This window comes from Caretta caretta, chromosome 25 (assembly GCF_965140235.1).
Source record: "Caretta caretta isolate rCarCar2 chromosome 25, rCarCar1.hap1, whole genome shotgun sequence".
Lineage (NCBI taxonomy): Eukaryota > Metazoa > Chordata > Testudines > Cheloniidae > Caretta > Caretta caretta.
In genome coordinates this window covers 16695877-16721288 of record NC_134230.1, presented here as the reverse complement: position 1 = coordinate 16721288, position 25412 = coordinate 16695877, and the positions used below count along the sequence as shown (strand labels likewise).

Sequence of the window (25412 nt, the reverse complement as noted above, 5' to 3'; positions counted from 1 at the left end):
AAGGGGGCAGCAATTCCCCTTACTTCCTCCAGGCCCGGCGTGCACTAGTAAATACCCCACTCAGCCTGGAACAAACAGCTGGGGCCGGGCCAGACTAGCTAACGGGCAGGCGATTAATTAGCAGAGAGTTTGGCGCGTCTCTTGCTACATGAAAGCTGGCAGCAGGTTCCGCCTTGAGCGTGGCAGGATTTCAGGGCATGGAAAAAGGGGCAGCGGAAGCAGACGGGTCGTTTTATTAGAAAATAAAGTGTTTATTAAAAGGGTGATGACCCCCCCCAGCTTCCCCTCCTCCCCCCACCCCCGTACAGCAGCTGGGAGAGTGGAATGGTCTGTTCCATGAGCAGGGGGCCCCCAGCTGGGCCGGTGCAGGAGGAGTTAGGCTAACGGGGAGCAGGGCTGTTCTCTGTCCAGTGCAATTCTGAGCTGCTCGGCCCGTCCAGGGGCCAAACCCCCAGCCCAGCATGATCCCAGCAGCATTGCCCCTCCCACCTGTGGGGGCCAGTGTCACGGGCCAGGGGCCGGACCCCCACTCCCCTCCCTCCAGTTCCAGTGTTTAAAAATCCAACAGCAGAGAAACCCCCAGGGGCAGCAAACGACTGAATGAGCCAACGTCCGCTGGGGCTTTAAAACCAGGAATGAACAAGGGGGACGAGCGCAGCCGATCAGGAGCCAGCCAGATAAATGCCTAGGAGGAAACATAACCATGAGAGGCGGAGACAGACACTGGAGACTCCCGGTATAGGCCCCCCGCCTACCCAGCCTCCTCCACTCCCCTGTGCTCTGATCATATTCCCCTCCCTGGGATCCCTTTGTTAGTACGGCTTATTACCAATCCCACCCCAGATCAGGCCGCATCGTGCCAGGCCCTGGCTCCAAAAAGAGCTTCCAATCTAAACAAAGGATGAGAGGGGAAACTGAGGCATGGTGATGGACAGGAGTGGGAGGAGTTCTCCATGTGCAATCAGGTGGAAGTGTCCCCCCCACCCCACCCACCACCACCAGTGATGTGCCCAGCTCCTGCGGTTACCTGTGGCGAATCTCTTCTTCACCAGCGACATCCTGTACCCGCTGCCCGCCAGCTCCACCTCCACGCCCGACAGGGTGCTGCCCTCGCTGGTGAACTGGGCCGCCACGGGGCTGGGTTTGCTGGGGCCGTAGAGGGGCTCCCAGCTGGCGGAGAGGTGGCCGCAGCCTGGGGACCAATGTGGAGACAGACGGGGCTCAGGATCTCACTGAGGGTTCAGACCCTGCCCACCCGGGGGGAGAACAGACTCCAGAGCACTGAGCCACGAGGGGCTGACACACCCTGGAGTTGGGGGTGCCAGGAGGGACAGCTGCGAAGAACCACCCGCCCCCTTCCCCTTAGCTCACCCAGCAAACCCTGTTCAGAACCAGGAGCTGGCAACAGGCCAGCAGGAGGTACCGTACCCGGCTAGCAGCCCCCTACAGCCCCCCCCAGGAGCCACTGTGGCCAGTGGGCATAGGGGCCAAGGGCCATGGGTTTGCAGCTCACACGCAGCCCCTGGCTGCCCCAACATCAGAGGGAGGGAGGCTCAGCCCTCCCCCCGACAGCCACCCCCCCCCACACACACAACCCGGCAGGGGCACTGAGAGCTCTCACCGCTACGATCCGGGGCCCCAGGAACATCCAGCAGCCTCCACAACAGACGCTTCTCCTCCAGGTTCCTGCAGGGCGAGAGAGACCCGGGGGGGGGGGGGGGGGGAGTCACCCCACCAGGCGAGGGCTGGGGGCGCACACAGGTCCAGCCATTACCTGATCTCCCCCGCCCGCACAGGACTCCCAGCTGCCTCCTGCACCCCGTCCCTCCTCCCCCCATAGCCCCCAGCTGCCTCTTGTCCCCCCCTTCCCCCTCCCTCTTCCCCCAGCGCCGGGGCTCCCAGCCTCCTGCCCCCCCATCCTTCCCCCCCTCGGGACTCCCAGCTGCCTCCTGCCCCCTCCCCAACTCCTCCCCCAGGCCTGAGCCGCCGCCCCCACCCCAGCTCTCACCAGCTGGCCGCAGGCTGCAGCCGCACGTTGGCGACCGGCTCCTCCACGGGCAGCAGCACCTGGACGTTGGCGAGGGGCCTGGGCGCGGCCATGGCACCGGCATTGTACCCGTACTCCACGCTGACCTGGGTGGCGGCCGTGGTGCAGTCCCAGTGCACGGCCAGCTGCAGGGGGGCCGCGCTCGGGCCCAGCTTGGAGAACTGCCAGGGGAGCAGAGAGCGGCTTGAGGGGCCGGCGCCCCGGCAACAGTGGGGGGCTGGGAACAGCTTCTGCTCCCCCCGGAGCAAAACCCAGGAGTCCTGGCTCCCAGCCCACCCTAGACTCCGCCGCCCTGAGAGAACCCAGGAGTCCTGGCTCCCAGCCTCCCTCTCTGCCCCCCCCGGGCACTTTCTAAGCCAATAGACCCCACTCCCCTCCCAGAGCCTGGGGTAGAACCCAGAAACCCTGGCTCCCAGCCACCCCCTGCTCTAACCCACTAGGCCCCACTCCCCTCCCAGAGCCACGGAGAGAACCCAGGAGTCCTGACCGCACCGCCTGGCGATAAGGGGATCCCGAGCGGGCAGGACTTCCCTGCTGGCACCTCACCTGGTATTTGAGAAGGGCCACGTTGTAGTAGGAGGCGGCCGGGGCCTGCTCCGCCTGCTTCTGCAGGTGCCCGGTCAGCGCCGGCATGTTGAGCCAGAAGTCCTTGGTGCTGGGGTCGCTCTGGGACGGGTCACTGCGGGTGGGAAAGGGGTGGGTCAGACCGGCTGGGATGCAGCCGCAGAGCCCCAGCAAAGCCCCCGTGGCCCCCCCAGCTCCGTGGCCGAGCCGGCCCCACCCCGGTACCTGTACAGCAGCTCAGCACTGGGCAGAAACTGCTCGACGAGCGCCGTGTTGAGCAGGCGGAAGCTCAGGACAGGCGGGGCTGGGCTCCCACTGAAGACGTGGACAATGCCGGCGGGGAAGGACATGGTGAGCTCGCCCGTGATCTTCACCAGACAGCTGCGGGGGAGCCAGGCATTAACTCAGAGCCCCCCCCACCCCCAGCAATGGGCGAGGAGAGCCCAACCCCCCACAGCCTACGGGAGTCCAGCCCCACCACCCCCTCCGGGGGATTGTGGGAATGGAGGGAGGGGATCTCCCAGTTCCCACAATCCCCCAGGGCACTGGGGTGGCCAGATCTCCCATCTTTCCCCCCACCCCATTCCCTCAATTCCCTGGGGCTTGGGGGGAAGGCAGGGGGATGGGAGATCCAGTCACCCCCATGGGGGGGGGGGGTGACGCCAGCAGACCAGGTCCCAGCTCATGCCAAGGCCCCTACGTCTCCCCTGAACCCTGACAGATCCAGGGCTGGACCTGGCCGGGCTCAGCGTGTTGGTGGGGCCACGGGGGGGGGGGGATTAGGGTTATAAGCAGCCGGGTCCCACGTGTTTGCTCTATCACTGCGAAGCACCAGCCAGGAGATAACCAGTGCCACATGTGAGATACCAGCCTCCCACAAGAGGGGTCCGCGCCCACCCACCCACCCGCACCAGACCAACCAGCATGGGACATCGGAGAACAAGACTTCGCCGGGGCTCCCCCCACCACGGCAGGAGACTTGCCCGTGAGTCCCTGCAGTCGAAGCCCAAGGCTGGGAAGGAATTGAAAGCCTTAACGAGGAGGAACATGATCTTTTATGCTGCTTGGGCTTGGGGGGAGGGGGGGGAGGAGGGAAGGATTGCTAGGCAGAAGATCTCCAGGGTTTGGCCTGGGTTAGCCCCAAAGGAGACACAGAGCTTGTTTATCATAGAAGCTTCCATTACTTTTGGAAGCCAGACTGGAACTGGTTTGAATGCATCTCTGTTGCCTGCTTTACCCTTGTCAATAGCTCGCCAATTTCCTTTTCCTAGTTAATGAATCTTTAGATCTAGGATCACACTGGCTAAGGTTCGGTGCCAGATCTCAGGTGCAACTGGCCTAGGGCGAGTGATTAGTCCTTTGGGGCTGGGAGGAACCAGCCTATTGTTGTGATTTTTGGCAGGAGGGACCATCTCACCTGGGTGGCGAGACAGAGCAGGGCACCCCAGGGGACAGGCTGGGACTCCGTGAGCTGGTGAAATCGAAGCAAGGAATCCCAGCCAGTGCGGGGGAAAGCCCTGCTTCCCAACGGTCTGCCCTGAGCTTGGCACCATGGTGGAGCGTGGCGGGGGAAAGAGATGGGAGAGCCACCCCCCGAGTGCCCAGTGGGATTGTGGGAAGGGGCAGGGAGTGAGGGATCCAGTCCCTGTCCTCCCCTCCCCAGTGCCCCATGAGATTTGGGGGCAGATATCTAGCCCTGGCACCCCTCCAAGCTGTCTCTCTTTCCCTCCCCATAACCAGGGCATCCCTAGGCTGGGCCCAACAGTGCCTGGGTTCAGGGAGCCCAGGCTGTAAACGAGGCTGGGCCCCAATCCCCCACCTTACCTGTTGGGGTCCTGGCCCTTGAAGTAGGCATGGATGTACTCAGTGAAGGCAGTTGCCACAGGAAGCGCATCCTGGGATCCCAGCACCACAGGGCTGGGGCCTCGGGAGAGCCCTGGGAGGGCGGATGGGGAGGTAGGGTCAGGTACGGAGCCTCCGCTCAATCCCAGCCCATAGCTCCCCCTTCCCTCCCCCGGCTTGGGCCCCCTCCTTTCTATCCACAGGTTCACCCCCTACCCCCACCCCGATGCTCGGGGCCGGTCCCCTACCCTCCCACCTGGCCCGCGCGACCCCCGGGGTACGTACCCAGAGCCGGCTGGAAGACCGTGAAGAAACTGCGCTCACCCAGGCTGGGCGGAGCCGAGTGGGAAGGGCCCGAATTCCACAGGGGAGAGGGGCTCAGGGAGCGGGACTGCAAAACCAAGGGCAGTACATGACGGTCCAGGCCAGGGATGGGTTAACCCAGTGGCAGGGCAAGGAGGGGATGGGAGAATCCAAGGGCCTGGGATCCCAAAGCACTTTGCAAATGGGAGCAGGATCATTAGCCCCATTGTACCGGTGGGGAAACTGAGGCACGGGATGAGACACGGACTTGCCCAGGGCCATCCAGTGGGTCAGGACTGAGCTGGAAATGGGTCCCAGTCTCCTGCTACCTACCAAACCTCACTTCCCTCCTGGACCCAGGAGCGCCAGCCCCACCGCTAACCATTAGACTCCCCAGGAAAGCATATGCCCCCCCGCCAGGCAGCATAAACCAGCCACCCCAGGGGGTCTGTGCGCTAGCATCTGCTCCGGGATTTCAGCGACGGCCGGAGATCAGCCACCCTGGAGACCCCTCGAGGTTGGTCATGGCTGGTTTTTCCCTTGAGACGCAGACAAACCCCGCAGGGTGGGGGAAGGAGCCTTTAGCCTGAATCCGCCTCTACAAAGTTGAAAAATTCCTCAGGCTCCCGTCTGTTTCACTTCACCTCCAGCTCGGGGCCGACTTGCGGATCCGCTCCCCAGCCCCCACTAAGGGTCAGCGACGCCAGATCCCAGGTGATTGGGGTTCAAACCCCAGCTCTGCCAGACTCCCTGGACAACAAGTGACTTACTCACTCCGTGCCTCGGTTTCCCCATCCCTCCACACACACCCTGGCTCCCAGCCAGCACAGCGCAGCGCCACCCACCAGGTCACCGTGGCTGCAGGCGGCCTGCCCCTTCGAGGGCCTCTTCGTCCTGGAGCGCCGCGGGGGGGCCACCTTGGGGGCGGCGCTGGGTGGGGCGGGCGCAGGGGGAGGATCTGCAGAAGCACAAGGCAGGGGTGGGTCAGGGTCCGTCCCATGGCATTGGGAGCGGGGGGAGGGGAGGCACATGGGAGCTGTCTGTGGGGTGGGGACGCAGGGGCAGGAGTGCCCCCCAGCCGCGTGCCGGGGCCAGGTGCTCAGAGGGGTCGGTCCAGGAGCTCAGGAACCAGAGCTGGGTCACGCGGGAAAGTGACTCAGCCTGGCACCTAAACAGACACGTTTCCTCCTCACTAAGAGCGCCAGGCGGGTCAGATTGGCCAGTGCCTGAGAGACCTGGAGTGAGAATAGTGGGGCTGCCGTTGGTCAGGACTGAGGGGCACCAGCAGAGCTGGGGGGGAGCCCAGAGCTGGGATAGCAGGGGGGATTTCAGGGGCTGTGGGGTGGGATCGAGGGGCACCGGCAGAGCTGGGGGGAGCCCAGAGCTGGGATAGCAGGGGGGATTTCGGGGATCTGCAGGGCTGAATTGAGGGCCACCAGAAGAGCAGTTGGGGGGGGGGAGGTACCCCACTCTCGTGCTCTGGGAAGCAGGGAGCTGAGAGGCAGGTCCTTTCACAGCCCCCCGGACCGTACTCACCAGGCTCAGCCCGGAGCTCAGGAATGGCCGGAGTGCTGCTGTTTGTCAGCCTGGGACTGGGCCCCTGGGGAGTCCACGGGGAGGGGCCGGAGGGCTCCCTGCAGCTGGGGGGCACCGGAGAGGACGAGGTGTTGGAGGGGGGGCAGGCCCCATGCTTGCAGGGCTGCAGGGCCTGGTCCAAGACAGGACTGGGAGGCCTGGCCACCGAGGCCTGGGGGTCCCCGGAGGGGTCGGGCGAAGGTGCCGTGGCACTGGGGCAGCGGGAATCGTGCCGAGACCCCGCCCCTGAGTTCTCCCCGCTGGGCTCGGAGCCGAAGGCGGCAAAGCAGGGGGTGTCCCGGGGCCACCCCGTGGGGCTGGCGGGCGGGGGCAGCCAGGCGCTCTGCTCCTCCAAGGCAGCCGTCGTGGGGGGCAGGGCGCCCCGCTCCTCCTGTAGCCTCGGGGAGCCCTTGGCAGGCCGTCTGGCGAGGGGGCTCTGGGGCGTCCAGGGTCTGGAGTCCGGCGAGGGGCCCGTGGGGGGATGCGAGGGGGAGTCCAGCCCCGAGTCTTCCACATTCTCTGGAGACGAGGAGGAGAAGGGAGACGGGCTGGAGCCCAGACCGCAGGCTCGGGAGGCTGTGGAGACAGGGTGACCTTCCTGTCACAGATCCGCCAGTGCAGAGCCGCCTGCTGCCCCGCGCCACCGGAGGGAGCCAGCGAGGGCAGGGGCAAAGAGCAGCTTTGCGGAGCTCAGCACAGGGGCTGCAATGCCCAGAAAAGCCAGCGGGGGGGAGCCCTGGCTCCGAGCTGAAGCCAGAGCACAGAACCCAGGAGTCCTGATCCTATTCCCAGCTCTGTCTCACACACTGCGAGATGTCCCTGCCCCGCTGTGCCTCAGTTTCCCCTCCTGTGAGGCAGGCACTGGCAGACCACGCTTACCTGGGAAATCCTCCGCTTCGAAGGCCGACTCCAGGGGGGGCCCGAACAGGGCTGCAGAAGGGGCTACATCCGGCCAGGGCTTCCCTGCGCAGCTGGGGACAGACCAAAGGAGGGAGAGATCAGTGGGGCCCCATGCACACTGTTACTCCTGCCCCATCCTGTGCCCCAGGGTGTCTGCCCGAGACATCTGGGGCGCTGGCAGCGCTAGCTGTGGGGAAGGCCAGGCTGGGTGGGCCCTGCTGCAAAGGGGACCTGTTGCAGCCCCGTGGGGCTCCAGCACAGGAAGGGCCTGGGAAGGCCTGGTGTATCGAGGATGGGAGGCCCCCACCATGAGCTGACCATGCAGTCCCAAAACCGCCCCAGCAGCCGGGCGCTGGTGCTCTGGAGAGCAGGCACATCATACAAAGACCCCAACATCCATCCCTCCCCATAAGCCCTCACTGCCCATGCCAAGGGTACCCCGGTACCTGGGAGTCCATACAGCAGGGTGGGGGGGCTGCAGCTTCCCAGACTCGTCACCTGCAGGAAAGGAGACGATCTGAGCCAGGACCTAGCCCCCAGTCAGCACCCAGAGCCACCGCACCCCTCCCGCAACCACCCCCCCAGCAACTGGCCACAGCCCCCACCCATCACACAGTCAGCCCCACCAACTCCCCTTAGGCCAGTGAAAGCTTCTGAGGCTGCCTGCCTGAGTCTGCAGAGAGGCTGAACCAACAGGACCTGGGACGGGGTGCTGCCCCGAGGCCTCTTGCATGGGCGTTAATTCTGACCCCTACCGATGGTCACCTTGATCTCAGTATTAACCACGTCACTGCCAAGCCTTTTGAAAGAACCATCCAGCTACTCTAGCACACTAGGGCGGGGCCTGTGGCCACAGGGGCGGGATTTGCAAAGCACCACGTTTCCCTCCTTGCCCCCCTCTCCCCCCCACAGTCTCCAGTCACGGCCTCACCTGTACCCAGGGCCCTGACAGAGCCCACATCCACCGTGATGGTCGTCGCTACTGGTAAGTGCCCTGGGGAATAACCACACGGAGGGCATCACTGGGGCCCCGGGACTGGAACCTGGACAGCTCCCGACACAGCAAAATGAGAAATAACCCCCCCCTCTTCAGAAGGCTGGCCGGGAGGGGGTCACGGTGCCTGCCAGCGCCCCCTGCAGCGGGGCCCGTGCTCTTGTATCCAGATGGGAGAGTCACTAGGGGCTGAACGGTGCTGGGGTCATGGGGAAGGTGCAGCCCCCCGTTATCCAGGGCACCCAGAGCTAGGAGGAGGGAGATCTGGCTGGGCCCTCAAAAAATTAAGACCACCAATCAGAAACCGCTCTGGGCAAAGGACAGCTCAGAACTCTCCAGAGGGCCGGGGTGCAGAGCCAGCCTCTGGGGGGCGCTGCCAGGACAGGATTGGCACCCATCTCCCCAGACAGGTGGGGGGGGCCACAGGCGCCCTGCGTGGACCTCCCCTGCTGCATGGCCCATTGTACCCACAACAATCTCCCCCCACCCCACCCCACCCAACTCGGGTTTGGCATCTCCCCTGTCCACCCCTATAGAATCCTCTGCTTCAGAGCCGAGGAGGGGAGCACGGGGCGGGGGGGGGGGGGGGGGGGGAACAGCTCAGCCACACTTACTGCAGGACTGTCTCTTCACCGTGCCCTGCGAGAGAACAAGGGGGAGGAGGGATCACCAGGGTGGCAGTTAGCAGCCCAGCCCTGCAGCCCCCAGCCCCATGGCCACCCCTCCCCTCCCAGACCCACAGCCACCCCCTCCACTCCCCCCCAGCCCCACCACTGCTCCCTCCCAGCCACCAGCCTGGTCCCATGCCACTGCACCCCAGAGGTCCCCTGCTTCCCCCGGCTCAGCCCCCAGCTCTCACCCCGGTGCTGGGGGGCAGGGGGAGGTTCCCCACCGTCGCCTTGAGCTGCTCCACAGCGGCCTGGCTGCTGCCGGCGGTGTCGCAGGATTGCAGGGGCTTGATGCGGACGTAGAACTTGCGGGGCTCGTCCTCGTCCTCGTAGTCCGAGTCGCTGGACGAGCAGCCGTGGGTCCCGCCCGAGCCTGAGCCGGGGTTCAAGGGAAAAGCCCCCAGACCGGAGTGGCGCTGGGCCCCTGCCTGCCATTCTCCTGGCCGCCCACTAGGTGTCGCCTCCACCCCAGTTCACTGCATTGAACCCAGGAGTCCTGGCCTGGCACCAAACCCTTGCCCAGCCTAACTGGTTCCCCCTCCATCAGCCCTGAATCATCAGCCAGGCTGGGCTGGGTCCCCCAGAGACCCAGGTTCTGTTCCCGGCTCCACCCCCAACCCCCCCCCGGGGTCCCTGGGCAGGTCCCTGCAGCACTGGGCTGCAGCTTCCCCCATCTGTGAAGCGGGATCTGGGTCTAATCAGGCCACAAGTTGTTCGGGGCAGCACCCGACCCAATGGGCCCGGATCCCAGCTGGGGTCTTGAGTGCCAATAAGGACTCCCAGTGCCAGTTTGGGCAACGCCACGTGCCCCTCGCTCACAGGGCCAATGCCAGGTGTGGATCTGTAGGGGAGAGTCCTGCTAGGCCGGGGTTCCCTGCCACAAAACCAGGGGAGCTCTCCCCTGATCCGAGCCTACATCTCTCAGGCTCAGCCCAGGCCCTGCTGGGTTCCAGGGCCAGCAGGTCTGAGCCCAGCCTGGTTCCCCCGGCACAGGGGGTTTGGAAACCGAGTTCCTGCCCTGGCGTGTTAGTACAGCCAAGCAGGGGGGCTGGATGCCCAGCACCTTTGCCCCCCACCCCAGGACATGGACCCGGGCGCCGCCAGGCAGGAGAGGAACTGTCTGGGCAGGGGACCAGGGGCTGAGCCCGCCAGCCCCTCCCACCCCCAGCTGGGCCCCATCCTGGCACTCGCCCCGCCAGTCAGCCCAAGGATACTGCTCTGGTTGATGTCAGGCCGTACAGTGAATCCCTCCTCGTCCACATCCGGGCAGGTCTGCGGGGGGAGAACGCAGTAGGGGGGAGGGGCTGCTGCAAAGGGGGCCCGTTTTAACGCCCCACCCTGCCCAGGAGGGACCCTCCTCCATCACCCATTCAATCCTAGGGGCATCTACCGGGCCTGCGGGTCAGGATTGAGGGGCGCCGGCCAAGCTGGGGGGAGCCCAGGGCTGGGACAGCAGGGAGCTGCAGGTCGGGAACGTGTGATTTCAGCGCTGCAGAACCCCTGGGGAAGGGGTCTCCTCCCCCCCCAGGTGGACACCGCCCCAGGTGGACACCGCCCAGCCCCCCATTACCGAGAGCTGCTGGGCCCTAGCGAGTCTGGCAGCACCATGGGCAGGTGCCAGCGAAGGAAGGAACGTGGCCGGATCCACCCGCTACATCCCCCCAGCTGGCAGCACGTGACCCAGGGCAGCTACTCACCAAGTCAGTGTCCGGGGACTCCCTAGGGGGGGAAGAGAGAGAGAGAATCAAAGCCCCTGGAACTGCCCGGAGAAGCCCAGCAGGGCAGGGAGGATGGATGGGCCGGAGGTGGGGGAGATGCAGGGTAGGGAGGATGGATAAGGGGGGCAGGAGGGGAAGAGGAGCAGTAGGGGCCGGGGGGAGCTCACACAGTGTCTCGCTCTCGGTCTCTCCGGCTCAGCCCGGGGATGCGGAAGGCTTTGCTGAGGCTCCTCTTGGGCCCTGCGGGGGACAGAGCGGGTGAGCGGCTCCTGGTGCAGATCCAGCCCCTCTTCCCCCCGGAGACGGCTCAGCCCCCCAAGCCGGGACAGCTGGGCCCCAGGTGCTCCCAGCTCCTCCCCACAGGCATCACTTCCGCCGCCCGCCCAGAGCCCAGGGATGATCCCAATGTCCCGGCTCCCCTGCCCCCATGGCCGCCTCCTCCCAGGCGATGCCCCAGCACCCGCGGGGCTGCCAGCTGCAGAGACGTACTTGCCTTCCTGTGCTGGGACCATTCTGCACTCGTCGAAATCCAGCACCCCTGCCAACAGAGAGCAGGGCAGGGGTCAGCCTGGCAGAGATGCCCACGCCCACCCCACCTGCCCCAGGCCCCGTGCAACGTGTGCAAGAGCAAGCCCCGCCCCTCAGCCCCGTGCAAGAGCAAGCCCCTCCCTCGCGTGCCCTCACCCGGCCTCTCGCGCCCGGTGCCCTTGCTCTCGGCAAATCTCTGCAGCAGCATCTCGATGCCGATATTCTCCACGTTCTGCTTGAATTCCTCGTGCACCTGGGGGCGGGAGGGAGGAAGAGCTCAGACTGCGGCACTCATCTCGCTGGTGACTGCCCAGGGCCCCCTCCCCCATTCGCTCCCCACCCCCAGCAGCGTCTCCTTCGGGCAGGATGAGATTGTGGGGGTTACAGCTGCCCTCTCCTCTACCCCCTAACACCTGATGCCCCAGCGCACGCCCCCGCCCCCCTCTCCACAGCTCACCCGCCCCAGCGCACGCCCCGCCCCCCTCTCCACAGCTCACCTGCCCCAGCGCACGCCCCGCCCCCCTCTCCACAGCTCACCTGCCCCAGCGCACGCCCCGCCCCCCTCTCCACAGCTCACCCGCCCCCCGCCCTAGCACACGCCCCCACCCCCTCTCCACAGCCCACCCGCCCCAGCGCACGCCCCCGCCCCCCTCTCCACAGCTCACCCGCCCCAGCGCACGCCCCGCCCCCCTCTCCTCAGCTCACCCGCCCCCCGCCCTAGCACATGCCCCCACCCGCCCTCTCCACAGCCCACCCGCCCCCGCGCACGCCTCGCCCCCCCCGCCCCCACGCACGCCCCCGCCCCCCTCTCCACAGCCCACCCGCCCCCGCGCACGCCCCCGCCCCCCTCTCCACAGCTCACCCGCCCCCCCAACCCAGCGCACGCCCCCGCCCCCCGCTCCACAGCTCACCCGCCCCCCCCACAAGCGCACGCCCCCGCCCCCCCCACAGCTCACCCGCCCCCCGCCCTAGCACACGCCCCCGCCCCCCTTCTCCACAGCCCACCCCCACCGAACACACACACCCCGGGGTGCGCACCTGTCCGATCTGCACATGCGTGTCCTCCACGGAGTGCGAGTAGGAGCTGATCAGCCCCTTCATGTGGTGCAGGTGGGTCTCCTCCAGCTCCTGGAACCGCTGCCGGGGGGGGTGGGGGTGGAGCAGTTAGATGAGGGGGGTCTGTGCAGAGGGTGGAGTTCCCAGCGGCATCTCTCTCACGCCCCCCCCAGCCCAGCTGGACCCCTGCAGTATGGTGCCCCCCTCCCAGCCCCATCACCAGCCCACACCGCCCCACACTACCCTGAATGAGATTCGAGGCAGATTCCCTCTGCCCTCACACCCTCCCGTGGCTGCCCCTTGCCCCCCACAGCCTCCCGACCCCCCCAATGCCCACCTCCCCCCATGCGTCCTTGCCTCTGCGCCCACCTCCCCACTTACCACGGCCGAGTCCAGCATCCTCTGCTCAAAGTCTGCCCGGGCCATGTTGTACTTCTCCACTGCGTGGCGCAGGGCCTCAGCCGCCTTCTTCGACTTCCGCTCGGCCTGGCAGGGGCAGGACAGAAGGGGGGTGGGAGCTGGGAGCAAGGGCTCAGCTGCTCTGCCCTGCCATGGGGAGCGGGCATCGGGGCAGTCCCCACTCATCAACGGGGCACTGCCTGCCCCCATCACCCCAGCCCCTCCCATGCCGGTCAGACCCCCGGGTGATGGGCCACAGCCCCCTTCTCCCCCCCACACCGCCAGCCGCCCACCCCCAGTACCTTGTCAATCTCCTTCTGGTTGGTTCCCTCCCGGCGCAGGCGCTCGGCCTCCAAGCACTTGCTGTGATAATTCTCCTTGGACTTGGGCACCAGCTGGGCGACACCCTGCAGCAGCTGGATGGCCTCCAGGGTCCCCGACACCTCCTCCTTGGACTGGTGGGACAAGAGAGGGGCCTGGAGATGGGGAGGAGGGGAACTCCCCCCCCCAACCTAAATGCCCCAGGGATGCTCCTTGGTGGGAAGCAGGGAATTTGGCTTTCTGGGCCCATTCAGCCCTTGGCATCTCAGCCTGCCAGGCGAGGGGCGCCTGGCCCAGCGAGAGCCAGGTGCAGCCACCCCCTGCCCCTAGCCCATGGCACCCAGGGAGCCACGCTGACAGCAGCCCCGGGCGTAAGGGGTGGGATTGTACCCGGGACGGGGCGGCGTGTACCTTCTTGTGCACCTTGCCCTGCTCCTCCCCGTAGCGGGCGATCTCCTTGAGCAGGTCGTGCAGCTTCTTCACCAGCTCCAGGTGGCAGAGTGCCAGCTTGTCGGAGGAGACCCGGAACACCTCCCAGAGCGGCGCAAAAGTCCTGCCGGGGCCGAGACGCAGGCGCTGAGAGCAGGCCCCCCGCCCTTACCCCCGCCCGGGACCTCGCACCACCTGGGATGGGCAACTGGGTCTGTGGGCAGTGGGAAGCCTCCGGTCCCATGGGCACTCCCCAGTGGCCAGCGCTGAGTGGGTCCAAAGGAACGCCCCCCTGCCAGGATTGTGGAGCAGATGGGGGCATTGGAAGAGACAGGGGAGCCCTCTCATCTCTGCAAGGCCCATGCGGCTGGAGGGAGGGCCTTCCAGCAGCAGGAGGTTCACACAGCGACAGGGCTCAGACACGCAGGCCCGGCCCCCCGCGCTCTGCCCCGCTCACCCGAGCTGCGTGCCATTGGTGGCCATCTTGGCCAACTTGGCCATGGACTTGCCATAGGTCTCCTCCACGGTGGCCCTGGAAGCAGAGAGAGAGAGAGAGGGGGGGGAGGGAGCATGAGGGGAGCGAACGGGCAGCGCCCGGGGGGCAGCGCGTGGTGGGGACAGCACATGGTGGGGGTGGGCGCTGCCCTGCGACACACCAGGGAACAGCAGAGACAGCCCCAGGGCCCTGGCAGGGCTCAGCTCCACTCCTGGGGCACAGGACTGCATTGCCCCGAGCACCAGCTCCCCACTGGCCCGGAGCCGGGGCAATACCAGCGCCCCCCTAGGGGCGGGAAGCACCGCACTGCCAGGGCCCAGGCACCCCTCCCGCACCCCTGGCCCTACCTCTCGCGGACAAAGTCGGCCAGCTCCTTGGTGGAGACCTGCCCATGCTTCACGTTGTGGTACAGCACGTCAAAGCCCTGGTTCTTCTCTCCCTGCAGCGGGTGGCAGAGAGCAGAGGGTGAAGGGAGCAGAGCGCCGCCGGGCCCAGATCCTGCCCCTATCCCTGGGCGCTCTCGAGTGGGCTTCGGGGGAAGGGGCATCTGGGGTCCCTGGCTCTGCCTACAGGCCAGACAGGACCCCACGGGCCGGGGGTCCCCCACAGTCACTGCCCATTGCCTTCCCTGCCCAATCCACAGCCCCAGCTCTCCCTGCCCCATGGTGGCAGGGAAACCCAGCCAGGCCTGAACTCTGCCCACCCCCCGGCTCAGCATTTGCCAGGGAGCCCCAGTGGCCACTAGCGCAGAGCAGCGGCCGTGGGGGGAAAGGTGGCAGGATGGCATTTGCCAGCCCTCCCCAGCACTCGCTCCAGGAGCACGGGGTGCTGTGGGGCTGCTCTCCCCCAGCTCTAGGATCCCCCTGGACTATTTCAACCCTTCCCCCAAGTCAGCCCCCCCCACTCTGGCCTTCTTGTAAACAACCCAGCCACATGGCCGCAGGCTCATTAGTGACCCCCCAATGCGGGGGGTGGGGGGCGGTGCCAGCCACACCCACTGTGTAGAAAAGCAGGAGTCCGGGCAGGGCCGTGCAGGGAGAGGGGCTGACGGGAACTTGCTCGGTGCCAAGCTCCAACAGGCATGTGGTGCCAGCCATGGGCAGGCAGCTGGGAGGGCTCCCACTCACGCTCTGGGATGGGGGTGGTACAGATGCACCTTCCCACTACCTCAGCTCCTCCTGGAGCCTCCCCCGGCCAGGCAGCGGGCACCACAGCCAGGGCTGGGCAGGGAGGGCAGAGGCCCGGGTGGTGGTGCTCCCCAGCTCTGTGCTGGAGATGGGTATGAAATGCCCATTGGTTGGGGGGACCCCACATCCTGCAGCAGAGGAGAAGGGCGATGGGTGGGCAATGCCACTTGAACACACCAGCCCCTCACATCCTGGGCTGGTTACCAAGGGGGGCTGTGGGCACCCCGTGGGTGAGCTCACAAGTGCCTGTGGACAGCCCGTTCCCGCCCCACACCCAGCACCCCATGAAGCAGCAGCCACAGCTGCTGGGGAGACAGGCTGGACATCAGGGAGGGTGGCCCGGGGGGGTGGTCAGGGGGGGGTGGCCTAGCGCCGGACGTCAGGGGGGGTGGCCCAGGGGAAATCTGACCCCTCTCCCCGCCAGGTAAGAAGTGGGGTGTGACAGCCGGGGCAGAGGTGTGGGGCAGGAGGGTAAAGGAGATGCAGCAGTTAATGAAGGCTCACAACCCCACTACCTCCCAAGTCAGCATCACTAGCCCCGTGTTACAGCCATGGGGAAACTGAGGCACAGGGCAGGGAAGTGACTGTGCAAGGTGGGAGGGGCAGCCTTTGACCCCAGGCATCCTTAGCTCCCAGGCCCACGTGCAAGGAGAGGGGGGCAGGGAGCGGCCAGCTCTGTCATTGGTGGTTGGGGCTGAACCCAAAGGGGAATGATGGGGGGGGCAGTTCACTCTGGCAGCCCCCTGGCAATTTCCCTGCACCACCAGGACCCATGTGCGCCCCAGCACAGAGCACTGTGCATGGCAGGCAGAACTCCTGGGTTCTAGGCCCAGCCCTGGAGCATACTGTCCACCCCGCGGCCTTTCCGAGGTGGGCTGCGGTCGGCATGGCCCAGATCCAGTCCCCAGGTCTTTGGCAGCCCCCTACCCCACACCTCTGCCTCTGGAGATTCCAGGTGGGGGTGGGGGAGGGTAAGGGTGCGCTGTCGCTTTAAGAAAGCCACCTGGCAGAGCCATTGGGGCAGCAAGGAGAGAGCAGTGCACGGGTCCCGTTGCTACGGACGATGGGGTTGCCTAGCTACGACTTTGCCCTCCTGCTTATAAACTGGATCTGGTTGGAGGAACGCAAGGGGGGGGCATCATTTTGGGGGGAAAGAACGGAGACACCCCCCCACACACTTCCCGGGCGCTGCGCAAGGCACGGCTGCAGGCAGGCGGCACCAGGCTGGGCGCGCTCAGACCAGGCAGTGGGCAGGTGTCGGCTCGCGCCCAAGCCAGGCCCACCCAGCCCAGACCCCGAGAGATGGAAGTGACCCATACCTGCTCACGGCTCACCCCCAAATGCACAGGGAGGGGGGATGCCCCCCTCCCATCCCAGTGGGGCTGGACAGCAGCTGGCGTGTGCCCTGCGGCCATACCAGGCATGCCACTCTCTGGCCAGGCAAATGCCCCCCAGCTAGTCACAGCAGAGCAGTCCACACGGAGGAGGACCAGTGGCCTCATAGCCCGTCTCCAGGCTCCCAGATCTGTGCAATCTCCACATCTACCCCCCGCCCAGAGTCTAATGGGCTCCTTGCCCCTGTACCTGGCGCAGGTCTCCCCCATCACGGCTCCCGCCGGCTAGAAATCTCCCCAGCGCAGCCAGGCCTCCAGGGCCAGCCGGGGACTGCCTGCAGGGCAGCGGCGGGGCTCGGATCTCCCCGCGCAATGTGCATCCATCACCAAGGTATTTCGGCAGCTCCGCAGTCCTCCCGGGGCTGTTTCCCTTCCCAGCAGCGAGCTGCAGAGGTGGAGAGCCCCTAACTTCCCACAGCTGGAGGAAAGAACCCCCCCCCGACATCCCCAGAGCAGAGAGCACAGAGCCTGGAAATTCCCCCTTTTGGCAGAGTGGGCACAGATGGGCGAGGGGAAGCCCAGCCAGGGTGTTACAATGCACCAGATGGTCACAGCCACCCAAGCCGGGGAACTCCGGGCCAGCAGACCCATGGCCAGCACAGCCTAATCATTCGGGGAGCCCCTCCCCGCAGCTCTGCACCAGGGACAGCCTACGTTCTCTGGCTCCCAGATCTGCACTCAGTCCCCTGGGCCACATCCGTCCTGCCACCCCACAGGGGGCAGTCCCAGTTCAAAGCCAGTTTGCAGCAAGGACAGTCAGGCCCACATTTCCAACTGGCGGAGGGGCAGCGCGGCCTAGGAGACAGGAGCGCGAGACAGAGTCGGGTGCAAGGGGAGTCTGGACTCCTGGGTTCTCTTCCCAGCATTGCCACCAATCTGCTGCGGGACCTCAGGCAAATTACTGCCTCAGTTTCCCAGCTGTGTAATGGGAATTAGACTCCAGAGCTCATGTCCACCAGCCTCCTAAGCCAGCCCCACCCCAGCCAGAGCAGGGCATTACAGTGTTCGGGCCAGGCGCATACCCCAACGCAGACCCACATGCCGCAGTCAGGGCCCAGCTCTGGGGTTTATGGACAGGACCCATCTCTCCAAGGATGCTAAGGAACAACCCAGCTCCATTTGAACCCCACAGCTCAGAGCCCCCCCCCATACCCTCAAAGGAGACACTTACCCAGAAATGCTCCCCAAAACAGGACATCTTGGAGCTGGGCGGGACGACGCTCCCTTCCGGATCCTGCAGCTCAGCTCTCCGGCCTCTGGAGCAAACATAGAGATCAGGTGGTGCAGAGGCAGGTTTCTTCCCGTCACGCCCCACAGGGAGCACCGCAGGACGGAGAGATCTCTGCTCGGGGGTGGCGGGGGGAAGAGCTGCTTAACAAGACAACAAGGGGACAGGCCCATGGGGACACCGGGGAATAGGTGTGATACATAATCCTCCAAGGGTGGGAACATGCTTGAGAGGTTAGAGCAAGGCAAGCGGGGTGTCAGGACTCCTGGATTCTATTTCCAGCTCTAGGAGGAAATGGGATCTAGTGGTTAGAGCTGGAGGGAGCTGGGACTCCAGACTCTTGATTTCTAGTCCTAGATCTACCAGACTTGTAATGGTTAATTCTTCCGGTGCCTTGCTTTCCCCACCCCCAAGGCACAGAGCCTCTCACAAGGACAGCCTGCAGACTAGGACTCGGGACTCCTGGGTTCCACCCCTGATTCTGCCACCGACTCCCTGCATGAGTCAGTGCAGCCCAGTGCCTCAGTTTCCCCACTCAACGCAGAACCGGCCAGCCTCCCTTCCCTCCCCGCAGGCTAGTGGGGAAAAGCCGCGCCCGTGTGGTGCTCGGGGGCAGAGCCAGGGTCTAACGGGGGCGAAGCACTTTGGAACAGGGTGCATGTTTCTTTTAAAACCTAATCAGCTCGCAGACCCCGTGCTGCCGTATCCATGGAAACGGGCTGTTCTTTATATCCCACACTCGCTGGAGCCCGGTGTGCCGCCCTGTCCTCACACTCCTCGAAAGGGCTGGCCCTGCCGCCCAGACACCCCGGCGCATCGGGTGGCGTGTGCAGGGTGGCTATCTCCAAACCCGAGGAGGTTTTGGACCCTGGCCGCGCGTCCCCACCACACAGGGAGCCTCCCTCGGCACCGGCACAAGCCAGCAAGGAGGGCTGATCAGCGCCAGGCAGTGAGCAGGTGCTAAATGTCACGGCGAGAACCCAGGGATTGGACGCTTGAGGAATGCAGCCAGGATGAGGGCTGGGGCTGACACCGGATACACGGCTGAATAATGAATGAGGCTCTGCCTTGCGCCCCCAGCACCTCTGCCCGCAGCGTCCCAGCGCGCTCACCAAACCACCTAACGCCTGGGCCACCTTCCCCATGGGGAAACCGAGGCATGGGGCGGGGAGTTGCCCAAGGTTGCGGAGCTAGTCAGAAATCAGGAGTCCCGAGTCCCAATCCTCCCTCCCCCATCCTCGCCACTAAATCCTACTCCCTTCTCAGCGCTGGGGTAGAGAACCCAGGAGTCTTGGCTCCCAGCTGCCGCTGCCAGATTGCTGAGCCCCCAGCTCAGAGGGGATCCCTGGGCCATATAGCAAGGCGAGGCACAAGCATGACTTTGTAGAGACCCTCACAGCCTACCGGGTCCCTAGTTCTCTAGCCCAGGGTGGGGGCGCACCTGGCTGGCCTGTAACCACCCCCTGCATCACCTGCTTCCACAGTGCCGTGAGGTGAGCCTGGGGTCTCTAGTTCCCAGCACAGCACCGCGGTCCATGGGGGCATCCCCAGCCCCTGGGCTCGTTCACAGCCCCCCGAGCTCTCCTCCCAGCCTACCCCTACCACTCCCCCTCCCCCTCCGTGCAGGAGAGAAAAACAGGAAACTAGAAAATCTTTGCATGCTCAGTTTTTTCCTTCTCTCTTTCAGGCCTTGGGGTTGGGGCCAAGCTGCTCAGTTCTTGCCGTGGTGCTGAGCCCTGGCCCCATCTGCAGCAGGGCCAGCCCCCGTGGGCCCCCCAGGGCCACCAGACTCACCCAGCACTGATGGGCGCACGGTCCCCACTGGTTCATCCTCAGCTCTGTCCTCCTGGGGGACCCAGCGCAGCTGAGAGAGAGAGAGAAACCAGAAGTTAGCACAGCACCACTTCCGCTGTGGGAGCCCGGGGGGGCCACCAGCCAGTTAAGCAGAACCAACACCTGCTGCCTCCGCCCACCCCTGGCCCGGCCTGGCACCCCCGCTCCTCTGGTGCATGACATGAATGGGCAGGTCTCAACTCGGGCCATTTCCTAACCAGCCCCCCCGCCAAGCTACATCTGCCCCTCCCACTCATGTGGGGCTGCTCTGCACACTTACCACCTCCCATCCCCAGGGCCCAGGGCACTTTCTAAAGGAGGAGAAACTGAGGAAACAGTTAGGGGAAACTGAGGCACAGAAAGGGAAAGCGACTTGCCTGAGGTCAAACAGCAGAGCCGGGAATAGAACTCAGAGCTCCTGAGTCCCCGGCCAATGCTCTACCCACCACACCCCACTGCCTCCGGCCTAGTCATACTCACCCCCAGGCACTGAAGGCTCACACCCCCACCACCACCGTCTGCTCTACCAGAGAAACCCGGTGAGATGGCGCTTCCCGTCCCTGCTAGCCCTGTCTTTCCACGGCAGCCTCACACATGCAGACATGGGGCTGGGCACAGGAGCAGGGAGGGGGACCCAGATGGGAGCGGAGCGGAATCCACTTTGGGAGCAATGACCCAGCGTGGAAATCGATCAGTCCTGCTGCCCTGCCCGGCCTGTGGGCTCAGGAATCAACAGGGGGCACCTGCCTGGCAGGGGAAGGAAGCTGGGGACTCCTCCGCCAATGCTAGGAAGCAATCAAAGCAGGGGCCCTCGTCCCCATTGCTGGGACGCCAGCTGGGCACCCCCTTACACCGAATGAGGAAGGGGCTTTGCAGCCAGACTATCCTAGACGGACCACAGAGATTCCCTGATGCACCCATGGCATCCCCTGCACGGCCCCTCGCCAGGCAGAGGGGACGACGCCACCAGCCCTCTTCTCTGATGGGCTTTGGCGTCTCAGGGGCGGCAAGAATCTGCTCCAATTGTTGGCAGAAGGGGAGGGGGGAGGTCGGAGTCTGCTCCCTTTCCCAGCCTGGAGGGCACTCTGCCAACAAAAGGGTTCATATTTCTATAGTCCCTCCTCTTTCCCCCGCGCCTCGGCCAACGTGATCCCTGCTTATCGGTGAAATGCAGCCACCTCTGGGACGGAACATGGCAGCTGTTTAATTGCACCCAGCAACGTGGCACACACCAAAGAGCAGGGAACCCCCACGGCAGGCTGGGATGGACACAGCCCCCGGATGGAGCTGCAGAAGGGACGGAAGCTCCCCAGGGTAGACTCTCACCAGGTCAACGCAGGCTGCATCCTGGAGCTCTGCATCTCAGCCATAAGACCCCAGGATCAGATCTCACAATGCCCCTGCCCCCACCCTGCCAGGCAAGCTGAGTTCTTCTATGCACACTGCCCACAGAGGTTGGCAAGGCCTGGCTCATGCCATGGTACAGCACCCATGTGGTGATGGGCACCTGTCGGCACCGGTACCGTCTCCACCAGCACAGGCCCAGCAGACGCTGGTCACCTGGAAGCACGGAAGGGAGCCAGAGGGATCGAGAGGCCCTTGCTGCCTTGTGACTCCTCTGGGGTGCCCCAGGGCTGGTGCCAGACTCACACTGCCAGGTTCTGACCTGCAGGGGGCATAAATGCACCCTGGAGCGGGGGTCACACCCTGCTGGAGTCAGCACAGCATTTAGGGAGAGGAACAAGGCCAGCCCACGGAGGGCGCTGGGCTGGGAGGGCAGGGGGCTGTGGGTCAGGACTGAGGGGCATCAGCAGAGGCGGGGGGGGGGTATGTTCGAACTGCCGCAGAGAGAAGCTTGCACAACACCCACCTCCGCTGCCAATCTCTCCATTTCACAAGCACTAAAATTAACGCACAGAAGATGGAAAAGGCCCAGAGCGCAAGGAACAAAGCAAACCTGGGGGGCGGGGCGGGGGCGCAGCCTGATCGGGTCTAGCAGCGCTGGACCCCAGGGAGCAGCAAGGCCTGCGGACAGAAGTCCCCAAACCCAGATGCGTCTGCCCCGGCCAGGGGACATCAGGGGCTGGGGTTTAAACATTAACTTCAACCCAGGCAGAGCAGGGCAGGGAGCACAGAGCCTGCCTTAAACATGGGGATACCCCCCTCCAGCCGCCTCCCCACCCTTCTCAGTACCAGGCCCCCACCCCGAACGCTGCCCCCCTGCTCACCCAAGGCCTGGCCCCCCTGTATGCCCCAGCAACTTCTAGGGCAGGGTACTTGGTTCAAGGTACTTGTACCTTCTCGAGGGTACTTGGCCCAGTTTTTGGGGGGGAGGGACAGAGGGGGTGAAGGCCCTGAGTTACCCCTCCCATTGGAAACGGAAGCTCGCAGGGAGGGTCTTGTGCCATCAGGCTCATTGTGTGCACCTGGCAGGGGAATTGGATGCCTGGGTCCTTTCTCCCCAGCTAGGGCTGCTCCAGCAGCCTTCCCTCCACGAGCGTCCAGCACAGTCCCACATCCTAGGATAAGCCGTGAGCAGAGGGCGAGAGGATGGTGGGGCAGGGTGCTGGCTGGAGGGCTCCCCGGTCCCCCTGCCCCAGCAGTGGAGGAGGGGGCAGAGACGGGGGGAGCGGCACCTTGCTTGCCAGGCCATCCCGGAGTCATAACCCAGGAGTCCTCCCACACCCATGCATGCCCTCATCTCTAGGGCACAGGCGTTCCAACCCCCAGCTCCCGCGATCCCTAGGCCCCTGCCCTAGGCACACGAGCACACGCCTGCCTTTGATTTGCCAGGCGCCCCAGTCAAACCGACCAAACAGATCTTCAGATGTTGCAGCCACGGGGAGACGTCTCCTGGAACCCAGCGCCCAGCTGTGCAGCTCAGCCCCGGGGGGACGGGGGGGGACCGAGGGGGGGAAGGAATTCAGCTCTCCCAGCTAGCAACAGACGGTGCACCGCTCCACGGGGTCATTCCAGGCCAAGCTGCCACTCTGGGCAAGGCCTGAATAAGACGCAAGAGGAAGATGCGCAGGGCTGGGCCTGCGGGGCACTGGGCTTGGCAGGAACCGGGCACTGCGCTGGAGCAGATTAACACAGAGACAAACAACAAGCGGTCGTCTCAGCAGCCTGGCACTGCCAGCGCCTCCCGCGTGGACGCAGGAAATGAGCACGCCAGGCCCCAATCTCACCCCCTTCCTGGAGCAGCTGCCAAACCTCCCCGGGCAACTGGTACCACAGCAAATTTCCATCAAGAAGCTCCCCCACCCCCAGTCAGTGCTTGGCCCTGCCCTGCCCGCCCCGCCCCCCCCCAAATGCCAGGGCACAAGGCCTGCCAGGGCTCTAGCTCCGATATTGCCAGTCAGCTTCCTTCAGTCACTGGCATAGCAGGTTTTCCCCGGCTCAGATCCAGGCGCAAACAGGGAGAAGCTGCAACAGGAGAACATGCCCCATCGCCGAGCCAAGCTCTCAGCGGCAGAGCGAGCTCTTTCCCACTACCCTCGCCCGCCCTCTGGGGCGGGGGAACTCTGGATAGGCTGGAACAAAGCGGCCCACAAGGCTTTCAACCCTTCCCATCGACAGTCCCAAGCTAGGAGCTTTACGGCTCAAGGTGCTGGGTTTCAGAACTGGCCTGGAAGCTCTGCCGAGGGGAAGCAGGGCTCTCGAGCTCTCAGCAGATCTAACACCTAGGTTTAAGGAGGCAGGAGGAGGTAAACGGGCCCTCCCTTAGCTACCATGGATGGCCCGGTCTGGGAGCCACTGCGTGCCAACCCTGTCCTACCCTGCCAGCGTAGGACTAGAGCAAGACATGGCAGCATTTCCCACTCAGCATGTGCCATGCTTGCAAAGTGGGCAATATGCTGCCTTCTAGTGGCCTGTGCATGGAGGATAACACTCTACTACTGCTACCAGCTAATGGCCTTACCCCTTTGGCTCACCCAGGTCTAGGCTGAAGATCCCAGGTTCAAACCCGGCTCGGATCAGCACCAGAGCAGGTGGGAGCCAGAATGGGAGATGAGCAGCAACATTGTTGGACCTCATCAGAGAGGGGCAGGGAACACACAGCCAGCCCCGCCAGCCTGAAGCACCAGCCCCGCAACGGTGCTTCCCAGGATCCAGTCACGGACTCTCAGAGGATCCTCACCAACCGAGATGACCAAGGGCACAAGGCCCAGACAACCCGAGCATCCCAGTGAATGAAAATGCAAGAAGGTCACTGCGGACGCATCTCAGGAGGGGCAGGGGGGCCACGATGGACCTCAAAGGACCCACCGCCCACTTGCTCCATAGGCAACAGGTCAAGGAAACCGTGGGTCATCCCAGGCCAGATGCCAACATACACAGCCGCTCCCCCCCCCCCCCCGAAATGTTTCCACCCACCTGAGCGTCAGCCCTTCATTCAAAGGAGAGGATCCATGCCCTGGCCAGGAGAGCTCCGGCCGCCCATGAGCCCCTTTGCTCCGGAGGGCATGCAGCACACAACCCAACCCTGCAACGCTCCCAGCGGCCGCCCACAAGCCACATCCAGTGAGCACTCCCTGTCGCCCCACGTCAGAGGTCTCAAACGGCGCGTGCTTCCATGTGCGTGGCAGATGAAAGAGAAACAGAACGTTTAAACAGCGCCTCTGAAGAACACTTAGCAAGCTGGCGCGCGCTTTCGGGTCTGCCTCTCCCACACACAAGCCGCGGAGACAACCTGACAGCCTCCCCATCGTTCAAGCTTCAACAGAGACAACTGCTTGGGAAGGCGTTCTCTCCCCCCGCCCCCACCCTTCCCCGACAGGCAGAAACCTGCTGGCATCTTGCACCCGTCTGAAGCCAGCTGAGGGGCAACCGCTCACCCGACATGGGGATCACAGCCTGCGTGCACGCCAAGTAAGGCTGGGGTTAAAGAACCCCCCCCCACGCACACACACACTAAAATCCTTCCACACCCCCATAGCGCGGGAGGAGAAATCCAAGTCCACTGCAAGAATCAGACGGGGGGGGGAGCACATTTCTGAGTCCCCGTATCCAATGGCCTTCACCCGAGAGCACAGACACCTGCCCCAAACCTGCAGGGCTGGAAAATTTCAGGCAGGTGGCTGGGCTCAGGCAGCTCAGGAGCAGGGAGCGAATCCCCCAGCTGCAGGGACTCTGCCAAAAATATTAAAAGCGCCTTCCCAGCGAAGCTACACACTTGCCAGCCCCCCCCACACACACACACGAGCCCCCCCATCTCACCTTCCTAGCACCTGGCTCAACTCACGCCCTCCCTGGGCCCTTGCCTGCCAATGACAAACATTGGATTTTTCCAGGCCAGACCCTCAGCTGGTGTGATCATGGTGTTCAGTGGGGCTGGGGCCCACAGTCACCAAACGAGGGGATGGGGGGGGGGAGGGATCTGGCCCCCACTGGAGCGGGGGCCCACTGACACCAGCCGGAGAGGGGAGAGGAAAGTGGCCCCACACAGATTTCATTTTACCCTCCCTTTCCTATGACAGATGGGCACCTGCCCCCCAGCCCGAAGGGGCAGGTTTGCGGGGCGGCCAGTCCCTGCCAGGGCTCTCAGACCAGCAGGTCACCCCCGTGCACACCCCAGGCCCACAGAGGGGGACCCCACGCGGGATCGGCCGCGGCCGGGGGGTGGGAGGGGGGAAGAAGCGCAGGCGGCTCGCAGAAGGGAGGGGGGGGCCCTGTATGGGGGGGATCAGTGGGGCGAGCGGGGCGCACAGAGCAGCGGCAGCTCCCAGCTGGCCCCCCAGCTCCCCATGGCGAGGGCAGGTCACGGGCGGCGGGAGGCCTCGGGGGGGGGGGGGGCGGAGCAGCAGCCCGGGCACGGCGCACTCACCTCTCCGAGCCCCGGCGGCGAGCGCAGCCGCACCCGCCCGCCCCAGCGCCCCAGCTCGGGCTGCAGCCGCCAGCCCGCCCCGCAGCCGGCCGGGCTGGAGCGG

General features: G+C 65.0%; 1 protein-coding gene across 4 annotated transcripts; it reads right to left on the bottom strand.

Annotated features, from left to right (window-relative positions):
* Positions 1-281: 281 nt before the first annotated feature.
* On the bottom strand, positions 282-25412 carry FCHO1 (FCH and mu domain containing endocytic adaptor 1). 4 transcript variants are annotated; one of them, XM_075123342.1, is made up of 30 exons: positions 25310-25412; positions 19444-19513; positions 17593-17677; positions 16612-16806; positions 14188-14279; positions 13802-13876; positions 13327-13468; positions 12897-13049; positions 12577-12681; positions 12178-12276; positions 11296-11392; positions 11105-11149; positions 10779-10851; positions 10591-10612; positions 10108-10165; positions 9085-9266; positions 8840-8864; positions 8163-8225; positions 7678-7729; positions 7211-7302; positions 6293-6907; positions 5602-5714; positions 4739-4844; positions 4436-4547; positions 2837-2992; positions 2594-2726; positions 2009-2208; positions 1622-1686; positions 1028-1192; positions 282-685 (listed from the first exon to the last, which is right to left on the bottom strand). In XM_075123342.1, exons 3-30 carry the CDS (start codon positions 17617-17619, stop codon positions 663-665), a joined length of 3285 nt encoding a protein of 1094 aa, XP_074979443.1. In that variant the 5' UTR covers positions 17620-17677; positions 19444-19513; positions 25310-25412; the 3' UTR covers positions 282-662. The 4 variants fall into 4 exon arrangements, with proteins under 4 accessions (XP_074979443.1, XP_048686887.2, XP_074979444.1 ...); XM_048830930.2 differs by lacking the exon at positions 25310-25412 and adding an exon at positions 23860-24184; XM_075123343.1 differs by lacking the exon at positions 16612-16806 and having other exon boundaries at positions 283-685.

Bases quoted from the DNA above. Each gene is read 5' to 3' on its own strand.
- FCHO1 (XM_075123342.1), bottom strand. From the start codon at position 17,619: ATGTCCTGTTTTGGGGAGCATTTCTGG. The intron at 12,277-12,576 runs GTAAGTGGGGAG...CCCCCCCGGCAG, and splicing joins GGATGCTGGACTCGGCCGTG to CGGTTCCAGGAGCTGGAGGA. The intron at 10,852-11,104 runs GCAAGTACGTCT...TGTCCCCCGCAG, and splicing joins AATGGTCCCAGCACAGGAAG to GGCCCAAGAGGAGCCTCAGC.